This window comes from Plodia interpunctella, chromosome 16, assembly GCF_027563975.2.
Source record: "Plodia interpunctella isolate USDA-ARS_2022_Savannah chromosome 16, ilPloInte3.2, whole genome shotgun sequence".
NCBI classification, from domain to species: Eukaryota; Metazoa; Arthropoda; class Insecta; order Lepidoptera; family Pyralidae; genus Plodia; species Plodia interpunctella.
The window spans coordinates 2,701,873-2,725,077 of NC_071309.1; the positions used below are offsets into that span (position 1 = coordinate 2,701,873).

A 23,205-nucleotide genomic window follows, 5' to 3' on the forward strand; every position below is an offset into this window, starting at 1 on the left:
TTTGTTTTATTTGTCTTTAATATTTGACATTTCAACAATTTGCATATTGTTATTTTGCATATCTTTAAATTAACCATCGTGCTGAAAGCAATGGTTTAAGCATGACTTTGGTTTCCATTAAGCGTGCACCAGTTGTTGATAACCATAAAATACATCTTGTTTACAATACAACCGTGTCGCCAGGTTGTTTTCAACGAATTTAATACAAAACTGCTATTGTAATGACGGAAATGCACGTGCAAGTAGCTGGTACATTTGCATGCCAAACACACAGACATCTTGTATACTTACTTGTACAGTTTTACAAGTAAGTATACAAGATGTCTTGACAGTAGATGACCAGCAATTAGATTGACTGGCATGTAATATGAAGAAAGAGCGCGGTATGAAGGGGAGTGTGGGGGCATCAGAAACAGTACCTATACGCCCGTGCTAGCTAGCAGCATGCCCAGTAGCATGTGTGCTTCCGCCCTTAAACAACCCTCTAAAGTCGAAACGTTAGTTTACAACAGTCTGGTCGGTATACGCTTTCCATAAATTTTGTTGAGGTCATTGCGTAGAATTGACGGGAGTGAGGAGGGGTGCGGGCGCGGGGGGCGGTGCGGTGGGGGGGTTCCGAGCGGGACCGCGGGGCGCCGCCTGCCGCACGCTCTGGCGGTTGGACGCCGCGTTGTAGTGGTACCCGTCGAATTTGTCGCCTCCCGTTTGCGCGGGAAACGTTGCTGTGCCCATGTACATTATCTGCAATAAAAGTTTGTGGTCAACACTATACAGTATTGGTGGTTAACTAAGAAGTGGTCACCTAGGTTATCTAAGGTATTTCACATAGATCAACCAAAATAGAAATCCGAATGGTGTTTCACCAATCTTTTGGAGGCGTTTTGCAGTTCTGACTACGAACCAAAATGTCCTAACTATGTACACATTATTTTTTATCGTGCGCTGATTTGAAATTTGTAGGGCACTGCGCCAACACCTCGGCCGCTATATTTCGTACTCGTATATGTATGACATTTGCGCTAACTCCATATGATTTGATCACGATATTGTGACCCTCCACTGGCGCCAAAGCTAGATCCGTCCTTGGACACAATGACACTTTACCTTTACTTCGCAATGTTTAGCGGTACGTGTAGCTTTTAAGTACCCCATCAGGTTTCATTCACATTCACCGTATTATAGAGACCAGTAGACCCACTTCGTTTCTTATTCACTTAGATACCTACACTTCCCCATTAGGATAGAAACTAAAATTGTTTCTGATCTGACATCTATAAATATATTACCTGTGGCTTGTACCCATCCGGGCCCGCCTCGTACTCCACGAGCTGCATGCGACCGTCAGGCAGCAGCACGTGGAAGGAGCCGGTAGCGCGGTCGTCCTTGCGCTTCTCATTGTGCCCGAAGTCCAGGCTCACCGCGTTGTCTTGCACGTCGTAGGAGAAATCGTAGTTTGCTGGTAACTGAATTTAAGTACAGCAATCAGGATTGTACGACAGAAATGTACCTATTTGAAGTAATGCATGCTCCAGACTAACCGCTAACGGCAAACTGGGCGATTTCGACTTTCGATATCTGGCTGAGTTCACCGCATGGAATTAGTAGGTACTCAATGTTCGCCGATACTGCATAACATAGATTTAGAAAGGCCCTGCGCGCAGGTCCCTGCATAGTGCGAAGCCGACAAAACATCTGTTGCAATCTAACAATCTACATACTTTAAGTTTGGTTAACTAGGTAGGATACATTCACATAAAATTCAACAGATAAGTAGGTACATACCGTTGGTTCTACTGCTGGTTTCTTGGATCCTCCGCCGCCAAGTTTCGGGGGTAAATACTCTTGGGCCGAGGTTGACCAAAACGTCATCCACGTTACCAGCGTCAACTGCAACCACAAAATCATGTGAGTAGGGCGTAACTAGTCTGCCTACAGAGGAGTAAGTAGATAAAAAGAAAATTATTTTTTTATTTTTTTCTTCTATGCTTCACACGGTCGCCTGTACTCTGTATCACAACTATACAGAAATGTAGGTACCAGAATCTTAGATTTGAAATCCCTACCACCATATTTTATTTTTTATAAAGGTACCTACTACCAAGCAGGGAAAAGGGCATGCCGCCCATCTGATATGAAGTGGTCACCATTTCCTATGGACGCCTACAACACTAGGGGTGTAACACGCTACCTACCTTCCGGCATTTGAAAATAAATGGAAAAATAGGTACCTACATACTCACCAAAAGAATGGTCCACATTGCTATAGGGTTCAAGTTGCAAAGAGGTTCGAAAGAATTTGGGATGGTGCGGCGTCGAGCTGAGATATTTATGCCCGCGCTTTGCCGAAGGGCGGCGCCACTGCGGTTGTGGTTTCGACGCCCCTGAGTTTTTCATTATCTCAGCTCACGACGAACTAGTTACGAAATATTTATTAGGTAATGTTTGAACATAAATATTATTCAGCATCGATAAAAGTAATTTGAATGTACGTAGATTCTTCGTTTGCATATTTTGATTTCCCTTATTTCATAACAGGTGTAAGTATATTAATGCCTTCAATGTAATGTTTTTATATCTGTGATTTATGCTTAAAAACATAACTCTACCTACATACACATTATAGTTGGTCAAAAAGTTGTTTAAAAAAAGTTAATATATATTAGTGACAAAAACTTTTATTTTTACAAATAAAATAATACATAACAAATCAACAGATTTATAAAGGACTAGCTTCTTCCCGCGGCTTCGCCGGCGTGTTATTTTAACTCCTATTAGGTATAATAATTTGGGTGCTGATTTTTTTAAAAAAAGTACTTAGTAATGTTAGAATGGGATGTAGTTAAAGACCCCGATTTCATTATAATTGATTCAGCGGTTTAGCCGTGAAAGTTGAACAAACAGACTTTCGCACTTATATTAGTATGGATTTACTATTTATAAGGGAAAAGACACCACACCACACAGACGGTTCGTTCAACCTGTCTTTGCCCTTTTTTTTAAATTATTTAACTGTCAATGTCATATCACAAAAATCATATCGTAAAAATAACACTATAAAATCGAGTAAAATGATAAAGTTGATCATCTTTCGCTAAATAAATTGATAAGCCGGTTTCTTGGTTAAAACTTCACTAAAGTACTAACTTTATTTCTTTACTTAGACACTCACTATCTTCAAATAGTAGCGGTAAAATAAAATGAACTCTATATTGCGAAATAGGATCAGTTTTCTAAGCCGTGCATTTTCTACATCCACTGTAAGGCAATGTGCTAACCCTCCTAAAAGGGCGAAAAAGAATTTTATTGGCCCCATCACATGGAAGTCATTATCCGGAATGGTAGTGGTCGGTGGTGGTCTTACAGGGTTTATGTTATACGTCCGAAAGGAGAAGCAGGAAGCATTAGACCGTGAGCGAAAAAGGCAACTGGGCAAAGCTAAAATAGGAGGTGATTTCGAGTTGGTGGACACAGAGGTATGCTTTGATATTGATTTATATCCATAGCTAAGGCTACCATTACTTTATCAACACTGGACAAAACTTAATAATCCATGAACATTATTATTTAGTCTTATAATTATTATTACTACTATTAATCAATGCATTTCTATTATTTCAGGGAAAAGTTGTGAAAAGCACAGATTTTCTAGGAAAATGGTTATTAATTTATTTTGGTTTTACACATTGTCCCGATATATGCCCAGACGAGTTGGAGAAATTGGCAGAAGTTGTAAACATGCATGGTATATAAATTAAATTTGTTAGAATAAAAGTTTATTTAACATCTACCTTAAGAACTGGTGCAAATGTGCTGGTCAAACAATTGTTTATCTATAATATCTCAATCAATTGAATAATCAATTGGTTAAATGCTTTTGTTATAAAATCACACATGCTTTTTAACTAATTTCAAAAATAATGATGAGATGAAAATTCAGCCATATTATTTATTTCACTATTACCTATTTAAAAAATATTTGAATTTGACAAAAAAATTACATCACCATGACACTGAGGTTAAATAAAGTAAAAATTATAAACACCCTTGTGTAACTTTACAAGAAGGTCAAGACTCAATTTATTACTTTACTCACACTAACAAGCAGAGCACTGATCTTGTGCTAATGTTTTTGCTTGTAAGAATTTATATTTTAGGTTGATGTAATAAAATTAATTAATTACAATTTTGTGTCTACATGAACAGTCTTTGTTTTGTGAAACTCAAAAACTTGTTGATGGCTTTAGAATTTTTTTTTAGATAATTCACCATCAGCACCGCCTTTGCAGCCTCTTTTCATATCTGTAGACCCTCAAAGAGACACTCCAGAAATTGTTGGAAAGTAAGTCTATAAAAAACTAATATAAATCCGAAAATCTTAAACTAAACAGAAAACTTCTCTAAAAGTCTTAAAGATTTGGCTGTGAATTTACAACCTTCAGAAATTGTGGAAATGTTATTCTTGCATATCATGCATCACTGCATTTTATCCCTTAGTCGCCTTATACGTCATCCACTGGAGGATAACCATGCCTAACAGAAAAACTCACTGAATATTTCTTCAAGAACCAAAGTAGGTAAATTTTTTTAGAGTGAATTCAAAAGTTAACTAAATACAATTCATATATAAAAAAGGGACACCATTGTATAAAACATCATATAGTGGAAGTTTTCTGTAACTCTCCTGTCTCTCTTCTCCGTCTACAAATAAATGGACATGAATTTTCGTTGTCGTTTTCTAGATACTGCAAAGAGTTTTCTCCAAGACTGCTCGGCCTGACAGGCACACATGAACAAGTACAGAAAGCTTGCCGATCCTACAGGGTCTACTTCAGTGCTGGTCCGCAGGATGCGGATAACGATTATATCGTAAGTAACCAAGGGCGGCACGTGTGAAGTTAATAGTTCGGCGGCTCTTGCTCGATATAGTAAACCCCTTTCATTCTCGGCTCTAATTTTTCAGGTGGACCACACCATCATCATTTATCTGGTTGATCCCGATGGTGAGTTCGTCGACTACTACGGCCAGAATAGGAATGCTAAAGAAATTCACGATTCTATGCTCATCAACATACAGAAATATGCCGTCGGGAAGAAGACTGGCTGGTTTTAAAGTTGCATTTTGTTAGTATTAACATGTTAGTTTAGATAAAATTATAATTATTTTTGTTAAGGAATAAATAATTGTTTTTATTTTAAAATATTTGTGAATTCATTATTTAGCATTTCTGTGACTTCACTAGTGAGCGAAAGAATAGTAACTTCCATAAAGATCCGGCTCAAGCTATTACGGCCAGTTCAAGACTACCGCTCCGAGCGGAAGTGTGGCCAACAACAAGTGCCCTATCGTGTTTTGCAACTTTTGGCTCTGCACCCAACAATTTACCCCGAAAGGACATGATACGAAATTCAAATTTTTGTTTCAAGAAGTCTAGAGCGTGTTTCACACCATGATCTAAAGACGTGAAGTTATCAACCAGTTTTCATGTAATACTGCGTCTGCATCATGATAAAGGAAAATGAAAACAAAAGCGAGAATATAAAAATATTTAATTCGACTAAACGTCAGCCTCAGTTTCAAGTAAGAGTCTGGCCAACTCGTGTCTAGCTCCAAGGGCGAGTGACACAAAGTTTTCGTCTCTAGTAGCGCGCAGGCACTGCGTGGTGTCGGCGGCGCGCGCGCGACACGGCGCCGCGCGCGGCGGCAGCACCAGCGCCGGCTCCGGCGCGCGCACGCAGCGCAGCGACGACGCTATCAGCACTTCGTCTATGCCCGCCCACTCTGACTCGCCGCGATCTATGCTTTCTGCTGCCGCTGTAATAAGACTATATTGTACAAAAAAGTCTATGTAAAGAGTAGAAAACGGATTTTTGACGACGCATATTTTTTTTCATTGCAATATCAAATCAAATAGTCAGGATTGGTGAATAAGTTGCCAGCCTCTTGACTGGCAAATAATTGAATTTAGTTACCAGCTGCACACTGCGGTGTTACCCTTGTAATTATATAAAATAAACGTTAGCGCCTTTGTAGGCGCTAACGTTTATTTTATATAATTACAAGGGCGCTAACGTTTATTTATATTATTAATAACCAAACATGCGAGAAACATGAGAAACTACCACAAGAACAAAAATATATGTATGTATTGTATACTATATACCAGAGTCATAGTCCTTCCTGTAGAACGACATCACGGGGTCTGCGTGCAGCTGGAAGCGGCCAGTGTTGACCTGCGGCTTGTTCCCCTTCGCGTCCACGAAGCGGGGGTGGTCGTACTGCGAGAAACGCGAGAAACCCACGGGCAGGAACCACTGCTCGCCCATTATCGTGTTCATGCGCACCTGAAATACGAAATTAAGTAAAGAAAAGTGTAAATATGAGACTTTCCACGAGAAAAGGTATTTTATGGGGTCGCTTTTATGGGGTTGTTTGAACAAAAAATATTTAAGTTTTTGAACACATATTTTCTGTAAAATAAAAAAATATGTGTAACTAAAATCTACCATAACGCACATTTAAGAGCCATACCGATTGCTACGTTGCGTTGACGTAGCACGTTGCGGCTCCGTTGTTTTCCATATATTTTGACACGGACGTGCGTTGATATACGTATACAATTACGGCGTATTCCATCGATGGACGACAGAACATCGGCGCACGACTGAGCAACGGGGCCGCGCTCTTAGTCACGTCACATGTGTTCATTTGGAATAGCGAGACTAGCAAACATAAGACCGTAAACACGTTGACCGAACTCACCCTATTGAGGAACTCCTCGTTGAACTCCACATTGGGCACGAGCACGAGCACGAGCGCGTCGCGCGAGACCCGCGACAGCGCAGCCTCGAGCGCGCCGCGCGCCGCGCGCGCGCCGGCCGCCGCCTCGCTGGCGCCGCGCGCGCGCGCCACGCGTGACGTCACCAGCTCCAGCTTGACACCCGCGTGCTTCTGCTGCAGCGCCGCTATGGCTGAGCGGATCGGCTCCGTTGTCGAATCGTCTTCCGTCTCCTGTGTTTATAGATTTCACATGTAGATGGCGCTATGCCATCTGTTTGTTGACGGTTGTAATCTTTTGTACATTGAAAAACTGGATTCAAACGCAATTTGTGTTATTTTCTATTATTCTTTATATACTATCGCAGACCAGTTCGAATATGACGGATTCGACATACATTTCATATATTGCTGGTTTTTCATTGCGGTAAATATAAGCGCTCATACAAACTACGCAATGTTCGTGATTTCGCGTCGACCTCTGTCTCGAGTTCGACGATAATGTGGAGATCAGATCATTATTCCTCAACACTTGTAGTTGACTCATCATAAATATATACACAGATACATATAAATATTAGTACTACTATTCATCATGGTCTATCAAATAGTTATTTTATTGGTCAATGAATCTGAAATTTCAGAAATGTACGGACAGGTAACGACGTTTATTTTCTACATAAATTTAAAAAATCTATATTGACTTGACATCTCAACAAATTTCAATCAGTTTTGAACTATTCACTTACCTCCTCCCACGACACTAGTGCCACAATAAGCACAGTGTTCTTATCTTTTCCAAGACATATAGTTTCATATCGGCGCAAGAAAGAGAGGGCAGATTTTCTCCACGTTTCTCCCGCGACAGTGAGCACCAATGTAATGCGCGCGCTTTCGGTGACGTACGGCACGGGCACGAGGCGGGCCGAACCTAATACGCGGATGGCTTCTAAGTAGCGGAGGCGGGAACGCTGCGAGATTGTAATTTAGATTAAAATCATGAATTATTATTGGATTTATTGACATGATATATAATTAGGTGCAAATTATAGATTTGAAGAATATTATTAAAAATATAACATTTTAATCTGACTGAATTTTATTTCTGTACGGAACTCTAAAAATGGAAAAAAAATCTTCAATAATTTGCACCTAATTATGTATCATTTCAATAAAATTTAATTATAATTCATGATTTTTAAATCATGGTACAAAAAATGGTATATTTTAGAGGTGGTATAGCCACTCTATGTTACTACTACGTCGAAGTTTAGGTAAATATGCACTACAATATCCGATCTCTGGTAATGACACAGACTTGGACAGTTCATGGGCACGCCCACAACCTTGATTGACTTTGAACGTCACAAAACAGAAAAACAATTTAGGTATACAACTTTCAAAATCATAATTTAATGTCATGCAACGTCAAATAGAATGATCTATGGTTGAATACCCAATGTTGTAAAGATAAAGATAACAGCGCCATTATTTATTTTCTACTCTTTATAGACAGGCTGTACATAGTTCAATCCAGGCAGGGTCGCCATGTAAGACTTTATCTATATACGGATGTTTTACTCTGTAAAGTACTACTAATCGTTAGTAATTAACCTGTAAAATATACCTTTTGGTGAAAGAGGGTAAATCGTTAAATTGCCACAAAAACCAAAATACCTGTTTATCGTCAGTTTCCCGTAGCAGCAGCCGATATCTCAACCCGTACGGTGGTTCCCAGCGCCACGCCCCCTCCTCCAAGTCCACTTGGTTGCCGCTCCCCCCACCATCCGCGCCCGCCCCCTCCCTCCCCCATCGACGTTTGGCCCATGCGCAAGATGCATCCACTACTAGCTGAATATTCAGAATAATTTATTTTAAAATGAAGCTTGGTTTTAACTGAAAGTTTAATTTATATTGATGTAAAACCACAAATAGACATGGTAAAATTGTTGTCATTTGAAAGAAAAAATGAACTTTTATCGTGTTCCAATGTGTATCTGAGTTGGGGAGAAAAAAGAAAAGTGGGAAACACAAAATAAGCCTGGAAAAAAATCTTAGTTAAAAAGGTATAATGATTAATTTCGTACAAAATCTTGTTATTACTAGTAGTACTATACTTACATCTAGAGCTTCCTTATAAGCGCCGGAGAGCACTCCTACAGCGCGGTTCTCGTCTGGCATGAACGCGTGCGTCAAGTTGAAGGTCGTCCAGCGCAGGTGGTCGAATCTGTACGGAATATACATTGTCTATGGAAATTGGGTAGAATAAAGTAGTCTATCAAAAAACTGACGAAAATAAATGAGGTCGCTGTCTCCTGTCGGCTGGCAACACTGGGTGTTTATCAACCAATCTTGACCTAATGGTCAAGATTGGTTGATTATCACAATATCTAAATATAATTATTTGGATATTGTGATGATAAAAGAATGTACTTAGTTCGTTAAAAATCCGTTTTCTTCACTTTCTTGACAGACTGTACAGTACATATCTAACCCACACACGTGTTAAGAAATTAATTCTCGAAACCTTGGATATGGATTCAGCGTAAGAATTTGGGCACTGCTACAAAGAAAAACTTCAAGTAAAAGGGTGGGGTTTATTTTGCTTTCCATCTGGTAAGAGACACACATGGAATATGATTATTTCAGAACAGGTGTCGTATAAAATAATTATAGTTTTGTTATGAACCTGTTGTCCGGAGGTCGCGGCGCGCGGCCCGCGTCGGTGCGCAGTCCGCCCGGCCACGTGGCGTTGCGCAGCCCGGGCGGGTGTCGCGCTGCGTTGCGCCACAGGTAGCCGCGCAGCTGGAGCACTTCTGACTGGTCGCGCTCCAGGTACAACTGATTATGCAACCATCAGTTATTTATTACACAGGGTTTGATGGTGGAAAATTTCAGTGAGTAAAGAACGCACTAACACTTTTTTTTGCAGCAGCAGCCAGATAACTATTTCATTCTTATTTAGTAGCATCCAAATATATATTTTTTTAATATTTATATCAATAAAATTAGCGCCATTATAACTCTTTATGAATGTTGTTCAAACAAATAAACTGAGTAATTTTCAAATGTACCTGTCCTTATTGTCAGAGTGTTTATATTTTTAAACAAGCAGGTTTAAAAATAATGCTGGTTAGCTTATTGATTAACTTATTACATAAGAAATTATTTAGGAAAAGTATTGAGCCATAGTGAAATAATAAAAAAAATCTTATCAAAATAAATACCCGAGACACATAAGCATGAAGCTGATAGAGTTGTTCCGGTTGCGTGACAGGATACGCGGTGACGGCGTCCGCCAGCGCCGGCGTCAGGCCCGCAGCGGCCTCGTCCGCCAGCTTCAGGGCGGAGTAGCGCTCGCCTTGCAGCGCCGCGCTGCAGCGCTGGTGCGCCGCGTGGAGGACGCAGCGGCCGAGGTTCTCGTGATGGTGCGGCGAGTAAGAGTTGCGCACGCACCAGTCTAGTTCGCCGTGAACCGCGCGCAGCACAGAGTTCGATAGTAGGATACCGCCCTCTGTAATTAATTTTAGCTTCTTAATTTGTTTTGATACTTGTGCTTTGGATTGAAAGAACATTGTGACGTTGTTTTCTATGTTGATTGGAATGAAAAACAAAATGGACCCTGGGTTCAGGCCCCTGTGGCTGGTGAAGAAACTAGGAAAGTGTTGGACAGTATGGATATTTTTTTAGTATTTTGTCCAATCCAGTGAATTTGATTATATTTATTTATTTATTTATTGAGTAATAGTGTATAGACAGGCAGCTTCTGCAACTGATGTGTCTATATCAGTCAGCATTAAAAGTTTCTAAATATTTCACTTTAAAAATTCACATCACTGATTATTAATCACTTTATATTAATCATATATCCACATACTTCATTTTCAAAGGTGCATTTAACATTGACTTGCAACATAATGAATATAGCCAACCTTTGAATATTCAAATTGGATTCAATAAACTAGAAGCATATTTACCAAGTGTACAATAATGACTGTCATCTTCAGCAATGGTCCCCATGTAGACATCCTGGCTGACGCTGAGTTTAGACACGAGATCAGTGAGTCGGCGCGCATTAACAAATGTTGCATCGGATACGAGAAAGAAGAAGTCATATTCCTCTAGATAGTTATCAGCGAGATACTTGAGGGCATGGAAGGGCTTCAGCATTTCGCGCGTGTCAGTGAAGCCGACGACATTAGCGCGTGCGCGAGATGGTGATAGAGAATTAGCAGCAATGAAGAAGCGGAGAGAGGGCTGCAGACGCGCGGCCGTCTGATTCAATGCAGCACCTCTTGCTGCCAAAGCTTCTTCTGAGCTGAGCACGCCAGACAGTAATGGACCTGCAAATGAATAATAAGACAATTTTCCAAAACACCATTATCCTTACATATTATAAAACAAAGTCCTCTGCCATGTCTGTCTGTTCGCTATAAACTCAACAACTATTGCACTTATTTTCATGAATTACCAATTAATTGATTCCTGATGAAGGTTCAAGTGTATGATTTATTATATATTTACTTATAAACTGTATATTGTGTATCTAACGATATAAATAAATCTGTATCAGTAGATGCAAAACACAATATATTTTGTTGGTTATTCTTATGGTCTAGTAAAATTGAGGGCAGCAACAAAGGTAGATAAATTATTTTTCTCATAGGAAAGTATATTGAGCCACTTCACAAACTAGTTTTGTACAATACATGAAATGACACGATATTTGGACTCTTCCTTTAAATATCTCAGGAACTTACCTCTCATGCCCAGTTCTGTGGTATAGTAACGCGGACGTTGCACGACGCGGCCAGCAGCGGGCCCAGCCGCGCCCAAAGGTCGATCTTCCCGATGCGGCTCAAACTCATCCACCTCAGTTGATACCCCACTCGCTGTACCCACGCACTCCACTACATCCTCCTCCAAGGGAACCGCAACCAATGCCACCCAAAGCCCAAGAACCAGGCCCAACAGGAAGTAGGAATTATGCTTCACTTGCGCTACCACGTATCTTGATAACATTTTTACTGATAACTCTTTTGTTCTGTGTAGTTAAGAATGCATGATATTAACGATGGAGAGCTGAAAATCTATCATAGATACGACACATCTGCTCAGTATTAATGGGAAATTTAATATTTAATTAATAAATAACCAATAGGTTTATGCGAACGAAGAGCGAATTCAGCAAGTTGATGTTGAAGACACAATTCAGCTGATGTTTTAGACTTTGACACGTGTCAGTATCTTGCCCAATGTTGCTCTCTCGAAAAATACCAGCATTCGAAGGCCCTGATCCACGAGAGAACATTTCCGTGCATTTTGTGACTTGCTCGCTTGTCGGTAAAAAGTTTTTATCGACAAGCGAGCATATTAGCATATATTAGCGAGCATATTAGTTTTTACTAAAAACCACAGATTTGAAAATATATAATAAAACGAATTTATTATTCCGTGGTAAAAACTCTCCAAGGTGAAATGTACTGTGAAATTGTATGGAAATTTTCATTGGGTAAGTACGCTATCTCGTCCTCTTGAGTTTTCTTTGTGTGATATACGCAATAGAACAAAAGAAAGAGAAGTACCTAAGGCTTCAGTTTCAGCGATAGTTATATCAACTACTTAGTCGATATAACACTACCACCTTTTATACATTCTTTAATAAAAAAAAATGCAAAGTGGAAATTTATTTAACACAGGTACCTACATAGGTAAAGTAGGTAAGATAGGTAGATGCTTCCGCGAGTAAGTATACTTGAAAGGCCATTTTGCATGTATAGCGTCGAAACGTCAAAGGGAATAATAAAGCAAATGGAAATGTAACTTTGGCTATTTACTTGAAATACATAACATACACAAGATCTAACACGATTAAAAGTTAGTAGTCATTTTGCTCGTAATCTTACTAATAGTTACTTGAGTACCGCTGGTGTGAAATTGAACAAGGCTTTGATCGATCTGATACAAGTTGACAGTGCTGCCTTGCAGTGTCGCGCTGGACGTGATACTCAAACCGCCTTCATTAACCGTCACTAAGTTGATATTATCATTGTCCATATAGGTTACACCGTCCAGGCAAATGTTCCCGGTTTCGAGCCCAACCTCCAATTTGCTATTATCAACGATTAGAATTTCAGCTTGTTCCTCGTCTTGTACCACTAATTCTCCAGTCACCTCCAGCGGCACTTGGTTTCCTTCTGTGTAATCAATTATTTCTAGCGTCGGTTCGGCCTCTTTTTTCTTTTTATTGGTCAGTTTCTTCTTCCGTTTCTGTTCCTCTTTATCGTGCTGTTTCAAGTGATGTTTCAGTTGCGACTTTGTTCTGAACGTTTGAGTGCAGTTCAAGCATTCGAAGGGTTTCTCACCTGGGAACATAAAATGCAAGTCATAATATTTAAAAACAACGATACAGATAACAAACATTTTGGAAAATCATCCGTCCGCGTCTCATTTCAATGTCAAATACCGAAAAGAGGGAGAGGGACAAAACTCACAAGACTAAGCAGAGAATAACATTTATTTGAATAGATAAGGCATAAAGAGAGGCAGCCGCTCACCGGTGTGCAGACGGCAGTGGTCGCGCAGACGGCGCGCGCTCGGGAAGCGACGCGCGCACGCGCTGCACGAGAACGCGCAGTGCACGCCCTCGTGCACGCGCATGTGCGCGCGCAGGTTCGTGCGCGTGTATCTGGGAGGGAAACGGGGTTCAAACTAGAATGTTTCATTCTCGAAGTCATTTTCGCTTAAACTTTACTACTTATAATACTAAATTGAAAAAATAAAGCATTTGAACACGTACAATGATTAATTAAAAATTTTAAATAAAAGAGTAGCAAAGTAAATAAATATACTTCTTTCCGCAATGCGTGCAGGCGTGTTTGAGCTCGTCCGTGTGCGTGCGCTCGTGGCTCTTCAGCGACGACCCGGACGTGAACCTGCGCGAACACGACTTGCATTCGTACGGACGCTCACCTGGCAACACAACACACGTATCTGACACTGAGACACACACACATTTTGGCATTTATAATATTAGTGGAATATAAATAATCTCCAAACTACTTTGTTTACTTCTAATCCTGTTTTTGACTGTAAAGTCCTAATTTTCTATAGATTAAATAATCTAAACATATAATGAAACTGTACGAGGGATATGTAGTTATGTACACAGGAGTTATCTTTATGGAACTAACAAAACAAGTATTTTTTAAAATAATTGTCTGTATATTTTTTCGCACGTGATGCAAAAAGAAATGGTACTGGATGGAATTTGATGCGGTTTTCACAATTGTATGGCGAATGGTCTAACTTAAAATCTGATATCATTTTCATCGCGATACGTTGCCTGACACTCGAGTCAATGGTAATAATAAATTATTATGACGACATAAACGCGAAACCGCGGGCAAAAGCTAGTAATAAATCAATAATAAAATTATAATTAATTAACTAATAATTAAGTAATAATTAATTAACTAATTACTAAACAACTAAATTATAATTAATAACTAATTAATAAATAATTAAATTTACCAGTATGGGTTCGCATATGTAGTCTCAAGTTGGAGTTCTGTATGAAGGTCTTCCCGCAAGTGGAACACACGTATGGTTTCTCACCGGTGTGCGTCCGATGGTGAGTGTTGCGTGTCGACTCGTGGCGGAATCTGAAACGCACATTTATGTTTGACTAGCTGTACCCCGTACTCGTAGGAATATCAACCTTACTGATACACAAATAAGGTATAAAATCCAGTGTTGGGCTAAACTGCTTCAAAAAATGTTTTTTAAAATTGGCTTTTCTTAACTGGTTGTCAGCTTATCTACTTAATAATATTTTTATATTTAATATTTTTATAAATATTTTTCGTTGAAAAAAGTTTTTAACATTTAATTTACTGACAGTTCGAAGTTTTGAACGATTTCATTGAACTAAAATTTCTAATCGAATCAAAATTGTAATTCTAAGCGAAAACAGTTAACAACAGTTGCTTAAATTAATTAACCTATTTTTGTGCTTAAAAAAAATAAAATAAAATAATAGTAATATGTTATATGCTTATCGTTTAAACGCCCATAATCATAAACCAAATAATCGTACGTACCGCCTCTCACAGTATTTGCAGGCATAAGGCTTCTTAGAAGAGTGAACAGCGCGATGGGAAGCGAGCAGGCGAGCGCTCGCGAACTGTTTGTCGCATTCAGGACAGGGCCATGGCTTCTCACCGCTGTGTGAGGCCATGTGTGTAGCTAATAAGTTACTTTCGCCGTAACTGTAAGGTTAAAATTATCCATACTATAAATGTCTGTCTGTCTTGTCCGCTTTCACGGCTAAACCGCTGGACCGATTTTAATGAAATTCGGTATGCACATAGTTAAAGACCCTCGTTGAAACATAGGCTGTTATTTTTTTAAGTATTATAAAATTATACATTCAATAAAGTGTAAAAATAATTACACATAAATTAAAATGATACATTGGTGGAAATCCATGGTGATCGATCGAATCTGTTTGCTCTTTAGGTTTGCTAGTGTGTGCGCCTACTTGTCACCAGATGGCGATAGTCGATGTCATGCCATCAACGTTAGCAAATAATACACTCCAAGACATTATTTTCTGCACAACTCAATAATATAAGATTTATTTATTGTATTATTATTAACTTAACATTTTCTTTATAGTATATCTTTGGATAGAACAACTTTGTAAAGAAATGTATGCAATAAAGCTTAAATTAATAAAAAAAGAGATGGAAATAGATGCAGAAAGAGAATACCGTTTATCGCAGATGTGACACACGTGTTTCTTCTCGCGCTGTTCGCCAGTGTGGACGCGCGCGTGTCGTCGTAAAGCGTACAACTCCACAAACGCTTTGCCGCAATGCGCGCAAGAGAACCGCTTCGAATCCATGTGCCGGTATATGTGGCGACGTAGCATTGATCTTGCTACAACATTTGATTAAATAACAAACACACAAATAAAAAAAAATAATATTAAGTTTGTCTATCATGAATGCGACCGATATTGTTTAAATGATGATGATGTTCTTTCGTTATTTCTTCTCAGCAGTGGTCGTTCCGAAATTCCAGTAGTTTGTAGCTTTTTATGAAATACTATGTAATGTAAAATTTGACGTGATAAAATACCTGTGAAGGTCTAATTTCTGAATAATGCTTTGACTTTGTAAATAACTCGTGTGTTATTTGTTGTCGCCCTCAATGACGTCAACATTTGAAACGAGTGGAAGGGGAACAAAATATAAAAGTGGCGGCATCAAAAGAAGACTGATGGCATTCTCACTTGAGCAGTCGGACGGAACGGATGAGTTTGTGCACTCAGAATCAGATCCCAACGAGAGAGCTCCTCAACAGTTCACAGCACGCACATGATAATTGTCACGCGTTAAATGCAACATGTCTCTGACGACAGCCATATGCTTATCGTCATTTCTGTTCAAAAGCTTCGTTATTCTCACCCTTAAATTCCTTGGAACATCTATTGCATTTCCACGCTGATTGGGTCTTATCGTGTAAAGAGTTGTGCAGGATCAGGTCGTGTTCAGAATTGAACACCTCCTTGCAATGCGCGCAGGGGAACCAGTTTTGTTCCAAAGGCTCTGACCTATTATGCTTGTTCATGTGAGCCGCCAGCGCCTTTTGGTTCTTAAATGTCTGCCAAAGGGAATATTAATGGTATATTATTATTTAATAAATTTGAAATTTGTATTCAATCCATATCCTTGAACCATACTGTCTATCTATCTATCTCTATGAGTGAAGGTGTGAAATCTAAACAATGCATTTTTTCTAGCTTTGTCCCACCGCACCTGATAACTGACTATTAAGCGTATCTGTTGAGTTCGGAGATAGTGTGAAGCCGGCATCAGAATGTACTGAGATCAGATGATATGAGAGATGTTATAATTTAAACAAACTAGGTTTGGGTTTGTCCTTGAATGCTGGGAATGTTATCTTAAATGTAAATAAAAGGTTTAATAAAGCAGATACATATAAGTATTACAAGAAGTCAGTGATAGGGGCATAAAGTTATCATTAGTTGTTATTAATTGAGGCAAAAACTCCCAACTAATATTATAAATGTGAAAGTAAGCCTCTTCACGCCTTATCTACTAGACCGATTGTTATGAAATTTGGTACACGGGTAGAAAATAACCTGGAATAATACAGGGTAGGTAGGTAGGGTACTTTTTATCCCGAAATTCCCACGGGAGCGAAGCCGCGGGGCGCAGCTAGTATTTTATAAATTGAATGACTGGGTGAAATAAACCCAGCATGAGAGGACTGATCACCAGTCCTGGATTTGTCAATAGGCCATATAAGCCACGGCCTAGGGGCGGCAGCGTCCTAGGGGTGGATGATTTAAGACGCTCATTTAATTTCAGAGGATAAAAGCCAAACAAGTTCACAAGTTCATCTATATTCGATACCTTTAAGTGTTAATGTTTAATGTTTGGATTTTATGTGTTTGCCGAATAAATGATTTCTTTCTTTCTTTCACCGGTTGTCCCATGGTTTTTTATACTAATATGTTAAATATTTCCTTTCTTACTACATATGGAAAATTATTATTAAAGAAAGGTACATGGGACACTCGTAAAAAATTAAATTAAAATCACTAATTAAAAGGCACTGCTGATTGCCCGTTAAATAAATAAATAAAATAAACAAAAACAATGAGAATTAAATAACAGGTGAGCTGATTAACTAATACAAGTATAGATTAATGATTTACAAAATTAAATTACCTTAGAGCAGTATGCGCAAGCTAGGACATTTTCTAAACATTCTGTCTTATCTGTTAATACTTGTTCCAAAACCGATTTTACATCTGTGAAAAATAAAAATAAAATTAAAAATTTACAATACAATTAATATATTTATTATTATAATACATATATTTTATACATATATTTTTGATACATACCGGAAACTGAGTGTTTTTTTCTGAAATCAAATTAATACATTATCATTAATATATTAGGAAATATAATAGTGTTGTAAAAAACATGGCAAAGGTATAGACTATTTATTAATTTACTTACTTTTTCTTGTACTGTTTTTTTTCTTTTCTTGTATAAGATGTTTCTGCATCACTAGGATTGTCAGATAAAGATTCAAGATACTGTATATCTGAAAAAAATATCTTCAATTAATACCTTATTATGCATAAACAAGTTAAAACCTATTATAAGTTTAATTATGCTTTATGAATAAGAGTATGATTACAATGAAAACTTAAGTTTATTATTAAATAAAATAATTCAATATATTAAAAATCATCACCTTCATGAAATTCACCATTTTCTTTTGTGTTTCCACTATCATCAATTATATCAGTGCTATTTTTTGTACTATAATCGCTGTAACAGTAAATATTGTTATACTTAAGAAAAAGTTACATAAAGACATCAATAAAAAAAATACTATTTTACTCACCCTTGTTCACATTTTTCTATTAAATAAATGGCGGTATTATCTGCATGCCGTTCTTCAAGTTTATCTAAAAAGAATATACATGTTGATGTAACTGTATGGTGGAAAATTTAATAATGAAAATTAAAAAAAGGCTATTTTCCACTATGTAAGAAAAACAATAAAAATTCATATTATGATAGATTTCATATTCACATGCGAATTCAAAAATGGTTTTTAAGGCTATTCTCAGTATTTATTTATATAAAAGTTTTAATAAAAGTTTTTAATCCTATTCAAGTAATACTTTCTTTAAAGAAAAATTATAAAAAAAACAATGTTCATGCTGGCAATTATATACAAACCAGATATCTCTGTGATCTCTGACTGGACTGTATTGCTGAAAAAAAGTATATTTTTAGCATCAAAGATATTGTGATTAATGAAAGTTCCTATTTTTGGATAATTATTAAGAACAGCTCCTTCAACCTTGTTTCCTTTTCTTAAACATTAAGTGATTGCATTCTGTTTTGTGTACTATTAAATAAATAAATAAGTGTTAATCTGGATAGTAATAATAATTTACATTTACATTAAAAGGAATAAACTGTAAGAAGAATACCTTTGCTTTTCTTCACTTAAAAACTCTCCTTTCAACAAAGATTTCAACATAAATTCTGCTTTATCACATTTCTCTTTGAATTTGTAGCAGCTAATAATTTGCGCCGAACATGTATCACAAATCTGTGAGGGCAGCCCATCGTCTACCTGCGCCTGCAAACATAGAAAAAATCGTTGAGGAAAGAAAGTGAAAAATTGATGATTTTAATTCAAGTTATGGACTTTGATGATTTTTGGTGGATAATACAACAGTATATTTAGATGGCTTTTGGGGACTACCACAAAATCTAACATCAGTGTTGCCCAGTAATAACAGAAGCAATAAAGGTCCTGGTAAGTACCTGGTTGGTATTAAGAGTACGTACATATTGTAATACAAACCTGCACTGATGAGATTGCTGACAACATCTCATTTAATGATAGATTTGAAGGAGTAAACAAACAAGTCATGTTTGGTTGCACTAGCAGACAAATTCGGCATAAATTGTGAATGGAACTGCCTTCTGAAGTAAGATATTGTAATACATTAAATGGAATCTCTATTTGTACTGTCATATCATTTTCTTCTTTCTTGGGCAAAATAAGAGAATCGCTCCAATCCATAATAATAATATATAATTGGTTTTTCAATATTTGTAACTTAACACAAAGATAAAAACAAGCGATAAAGATAAGCGCATTGAAGAAAAGCAGTATTGTCTAGAAAATATGAAAAATGTGCTCTGTAGTAAACTGAGTTACTCTTTGATTTTGTAATTTGAATATTTTAATTTACTATTCTATTGCAATTTTCCATTGTTTTGGTAGTAAAAGTAAATAGGTATTGTAGGTATTTCGTTGACAGACATGGTTGAATTGGTTGATTGACATTGATAATAATTTGACGGTGACAGAAGATTTTTTTTTAAAGCCCTTATTTCCTACCACTGACAGTAATCTAGTAAGATTTTGATGCAAGCTATTACTGGCATATATGTCATGACATTCTTCACTGGTAAATAGGGTAAATTACTGAGTTTCTATCATCTTCTTCCAGGTGGTTCATCGAATAAGAAGTTCTAACAGAAAATATTTATGAACTTGTTGTTATTTATAATAGTTACTGTTTATAAATTTATATATTTACTCGTACCTTTATAGTGATATATTTAATGCGAGTATACCTATTGTATTTATTTAATAAATCCCTACCTATTCATACTACTCAGATCTTCTTGAGAGTATTCGATGTATAGGTATTAAGTCAAATTTCAAAAGGTTTATGAATATCACCATAACACTCATGTGGCACGAGTAGGATTCGAACCTGGAACCTTTTGATCACAGATGGAAGGTTATAACCACTTGGCACCACCGCTTCATTCAACGTAGGTAATCCGGATTGCATTTTCCTATCCACTTTGATGATATGTCTTCAGACTTTTCAGAGTCTCGCCATCAAAAATTCCATGCTAAAAAAGCTGATTCCTATGTTTACACCACTATGAAATGCTCCCGCCAAGCCTTTCATCGTGAACTCGGTCACGTGATGACCGAGAGCCACAAGAAAATCACATCAAAGTTGTCCGGAAGTTTAAGAAAATTCTTCACTTCCGGTCTAAATTTGAACTATTTAACTAGTTGGACTAAAATAAAGTGTAGGTACCTACTAGAAACAGTTATTGTGTGACAAGTAAATAAGAAGTTTAATGTATTAAATAAACTCTTTAATCCCTGCCTTAATCCATGGCAAAGTCAGTCTGAATAAGTAGTAATAGTATATACCTATTTCTAAATAAAAAAAAGTTTAGCAGGTACTTATCGACATTTAAGTACTTAAAATAAAAATTGATTTCTATTCAAAATCAAATATAATAAGTTTGATTTTTCTCTTATTTACTTTTCTCATATTATAGTTTCGCTTTATTTTGTATTCTTTCTATATCAGCCAGCCATGCCAGAGCGGTTCAATCCGGTAAACAGAGAACTTTCCAGAGAGATCTGCTTCATTTGTGATATATGTCCGAGCAAAGCCTGGGTGCTTCTATAATAATACGAAAGATATGTTTTTGTTTAAGACTTCTTGACCCCGTTATCAAAGCGCACCATCCGAGAGGACCAAGATATTCCAACCTAAGTTCCCAACAGCGAGAATCGAGGAGTCTTTTGACCGAGACAGACATATAAAACGTGCAAAAGGCGACGATATCATTAAAGCCAACTCCTACCCCAATATGTTTATTGGCATAATGTCTAGTGCTAATAACGTTAGTACACACTACGATTATCAAATTTGAAAACCACACGGGAGGTAAGTTTTATTATCAAGTTACTATTAAGTACTCTTAATTTATCAAGGGTTTAAAGTTCGGATAAGTTTGCTCAATATAGTTTAGGAAGTGATTGTCTTAATCAAAGTTATATCTGGTGCAGTCATGTCATGTAGTGTTAAAATATATATTTAGCGCTTTTTAACATGGATAATAAAATTAGGATAATGGTTGTGCTTCTATATATGTGTGCAAAATTGAGGTACTACTTACCTACATTGTTCTAAGAACCACGAAGCGCTAAGATGTAACTCTGCGAATTAAAAAAATAAATTGTTTCCAATTAATTATTCATTTAATAATAGTTTAGAGTATAGTTTTCAGTTTATTTATTTGCAAAATCTTCGCTGAAATTAGCATGGAGATGGAATTTGATTGAACAAATAAAGAAAATCTAGTAAGTAGGTACAAAAAATCTGCGACAAAACATTTCAGAAATTTTAACGTAAAATGTTTCAGGTTGACACTATGGCATTGGATTTCGTAGCTGGGTGCATTGGGGGTGAGTCAATTATTTGTTGTTGTAAATATAAACTAACAAAGTTCTTCTTTCTAATACAAAGACACCGAAATTTGCGAAAAGAAATAGGTACTTAACTAAGTAAGTACTACCTATTTATAGTATACTTATGTTTTGAGATACCTCCTACACATTACAGTAGGTACCAATCTCAAAACATTTATCCAAGAAATCCAAAAAACGCGCGTCTTTATAAAATAAATTAATTTATTATTTAATTTCAGGTTGTGCGGGCATTATCGCTGGTCATCCTTTAGACACTTTAAAAGTACACATACAGTCGGGGAGAGGTAGTCCTCTGGAATGCACAAAAGCTCTTTTAAGGAGTGGAACGATTGCAACTGCGTATAGAGGAGTCGGAGCTCCTCTCGGAGGGATCGCCGGCTTGAACGCCATTGTGTTTGGTGCCTACGGACACACGAGAAGAGCGCTGCCTAACCCGGATTCAATATCATCCCATGCGTTGGCTGGAGGTATCGCAGGATTGTTTCAAAGTACTATCTGTGCTCCTGTCGAACTTGTAAAGACACGTCAACAACTAGCTAGAGCAGCAGATCCTATTCCAAATGGCGCGTTAGGTGGAGCAAGATATGTTTTACGGACTGGTGGCTTCAGAGCTCTGTTCCGTGGTCTGGGTGTGACCATGTTACGTGACAGCCCAGCGTTTGCAGCATACTTTGCGGTATACGAAGCCATGACGCGCAATGATAAGTCTGCAGCTAAAGTATTTACGGCTGGCGGGTTAGCGGGAGCAGCGTCGTGGATTCTTGTATATCCACTGGATGTTGTGAAGTCTAGGATGCAAGGGGATATTATTGGAAAGTACTCGAGTTCGTGGGACTGTTTCGTGAAGTCTGTAAGATCTGATGGTTTGCGGTGTATGGGGCGAGGGATGGTGGCCGTGACAGTGCGTGCATTCATCAGTAATGGCGCTTGTTTCTCGGCGGTGGTATGGACGGAGCGCGCGTGGCAACACTGCTCGTCGCAGACGACCCTGCACACTCTGGTGCAGGCGGCTGCAGTCATTGCCGATACCGGACAAGAGAAAACGGAACGTAACTTTGACTTGTAAAACTGTGTTCGTTGTTAGATATGTAGTTCGTTGTTAGGTATGTAAGGTATATAAACTGGTTGTAATATACTTACGTAGCGGCACTTATGAACGGCGATCGCATTATATATGTATTTCTTATCATGCACAATATTGTGATAAGTACCTACTTATCTTGTATATTTTATGTATGTTTTAATACATAAATTTACAAAGCTAAGACTCTTTTAATTAATATAAGATCTTATGTGCGAAAATGCAAGCTGCATTGGAACAGCAGAATCGGAAAAACTATGGGGAAAGGGGATAGCGGGAGATGTGTGGCTGAAGTGACGACTGTATGAAAATGGATGCAATTTTGCTCCAATTATAATAAACTGATCAATTTTTTTCAGTTTTCTTTCTTGTTCCTTATACCCTGGGTTTATGTATCTACTTAGGTGTACCTACAGTCTGTTTTAAAGAACATATCTGGCAGAACTAAATCTACTGAAAAATA

The 23,205-nt window shown here is 37.7% G+C and overlaps 5 protein-coding genes across 7 annotated transcripts; 2 read left to right on the forward strand and 3 right to left on the reverse strand.

Annotated features, from left to right (window-relative positions):
* Nucleotides 1–23: 23 nt before the first annotated feature.
* On the reverse strand, nt 24–3,988 carry LOC128676501 (pro-resilin-like). Of its 3 annotated transcripts, XM_053756637.2 has the most exons (5): nt 3,789–3,988; nt 2,233–2,413; nt 1,783–1,887; nt 1,287–1,463; nt 24–741 (listed from the first exon to the last, which is right to left on the reverse strand). In XM_053756637.2, the coding sequence occupies exons 2-5, from the start codon at nt 2,392–2,394 to the stop codon at nt 550–552; spliced, it is 636 nt and encodes a 211-aa protein (XP_053612612.1). In that variant the 5' UTR covers nt 2,395–2,413; nt 3,789–3,988; the 3' UTR covers nt 24–549. The 3 variants fall into 3 exon arrangements, with proteins under 3 accessions (XP_053612612.1, XP_053612613.1, XP_053612614.1); XM_053756638.2 differs by lacking the exon at nt 3,789–3,988 and having other exon boundaries at nt 32–741; nt 2,241–2,391; XM_053756639.2 differs by lacking the exon at nt 2,233–2,413 and having other exon boundaries at nt 35–741; nt 3,789–3,983.
* On the forward strand, nt 3,039–5,200 carry LOC128676500 (protein SCO1 homolog, mitochondrial). The gene is made up of 5 exons (XM_053756635.2): nt 3,039–3,473; nt 3,619–3,742; nt 4,258–4,339; nt 4,740–4,866; nt 4,961–5,200. Exons 1-5 carry the CDS (start codon nt 3,198–3,200, stop codon nt 5,108–5,110), a joined length of 759 nt encoding a protein of 252 aa, XP_053612610.1. The 5' UTR covers nt 3,039–3,197; the 3' UTR covers nt 5,111–5,200.
* A 330-nt stretch (nt 5,201–5,530) lies between these two features.
* Nucleotides 5,531–11,998, reverse strand: Chpf (Chondroitin polymerizing factor). The gene is made up of 10 exons (XM_053756960.2): nt 11,536–11,998; nt 10,753–11,118; nt 10,003–10,289; nt 9,465–9,616; nt 8,897–9,002; nt 8,453–8,626; nt 7,525–7,746; nt 6,761–7,009; nt 6,162–6,342; nt 5,531–5,812 (listed from the first exon to the last, which is right to left on the reverse strand). The coding sequence occupies exons 1-10, from the start codon at nt 11,795–11,797 to the stop codon at nt 5,556–5,558; spliced, it is 2,256 nt and encodes a 751-aa protein (XP_053612935.1). The 5' UTR covers nt 11,798–11,998; the 3' UTR covers nt 5,531–5,555.
* Nucleotides 11,999–12,589: 591 nt separating this feature from the next.
* On the reverse strand, nt 12,590–19,680 carry LOC128676710 (zinc finger protein 878-like). The gene is made up of 15 exons (XM_053756992.2): nt 19,208–19,680; nt 18,828–18,979; nt 18,571–18,605; nt 18,230–18,293; nt 18,077–18,153; nt 17,836–17,923; nt 17,718–17,737; nt 17,539–17,621; nt 16,249–16,444; nt 15,550–15,718; nt 14,878–15,045; nt 14,309–14,439; nt 13,627–13,747; nt 13,333–13,463; nt 12,590–13,140 (listed from the first exon to the last, which is right to left on the reverse strand). The coding sequence occupies exons 1-15, from the start codon at nt 19,427–19,429 to the stop codon at nt 12,647–12,649; spliced, it is 2,151 nt and encodes a 716-aa protein (XP_053612967.1). The 5' UTR covers nt 19,430–19,680; the 3' UTR covers nt 12,590–12,646.
* Nucleotides 19,681–20,939: 1,259 nt separating this feature from the next.
* Nucleotides 20,940–23,096, forward strand: LOC128676433 (mitochondrial basic amino acids transporter-like). The gene is made up of 3 exons (XM_053756539.2): nt 20,940–21,116; nt 21,595–21,637; nt 21,880–23,096. Exons 2-3 carry the CDS (start codon nt 21,604–21,606, stop codon nt 22,725–22,727), a joined length of 882 nt encoding a protein of 293 aa, XP_053612514.1. The 5' UTR covers nt 20,940–21,116; nt 21,595–21,603; the 3' UTR covers nt 22,728–23,096.
* The last annotated feature ends 109 nt before the right edge of the window (nt 23,097–23,205 follow it).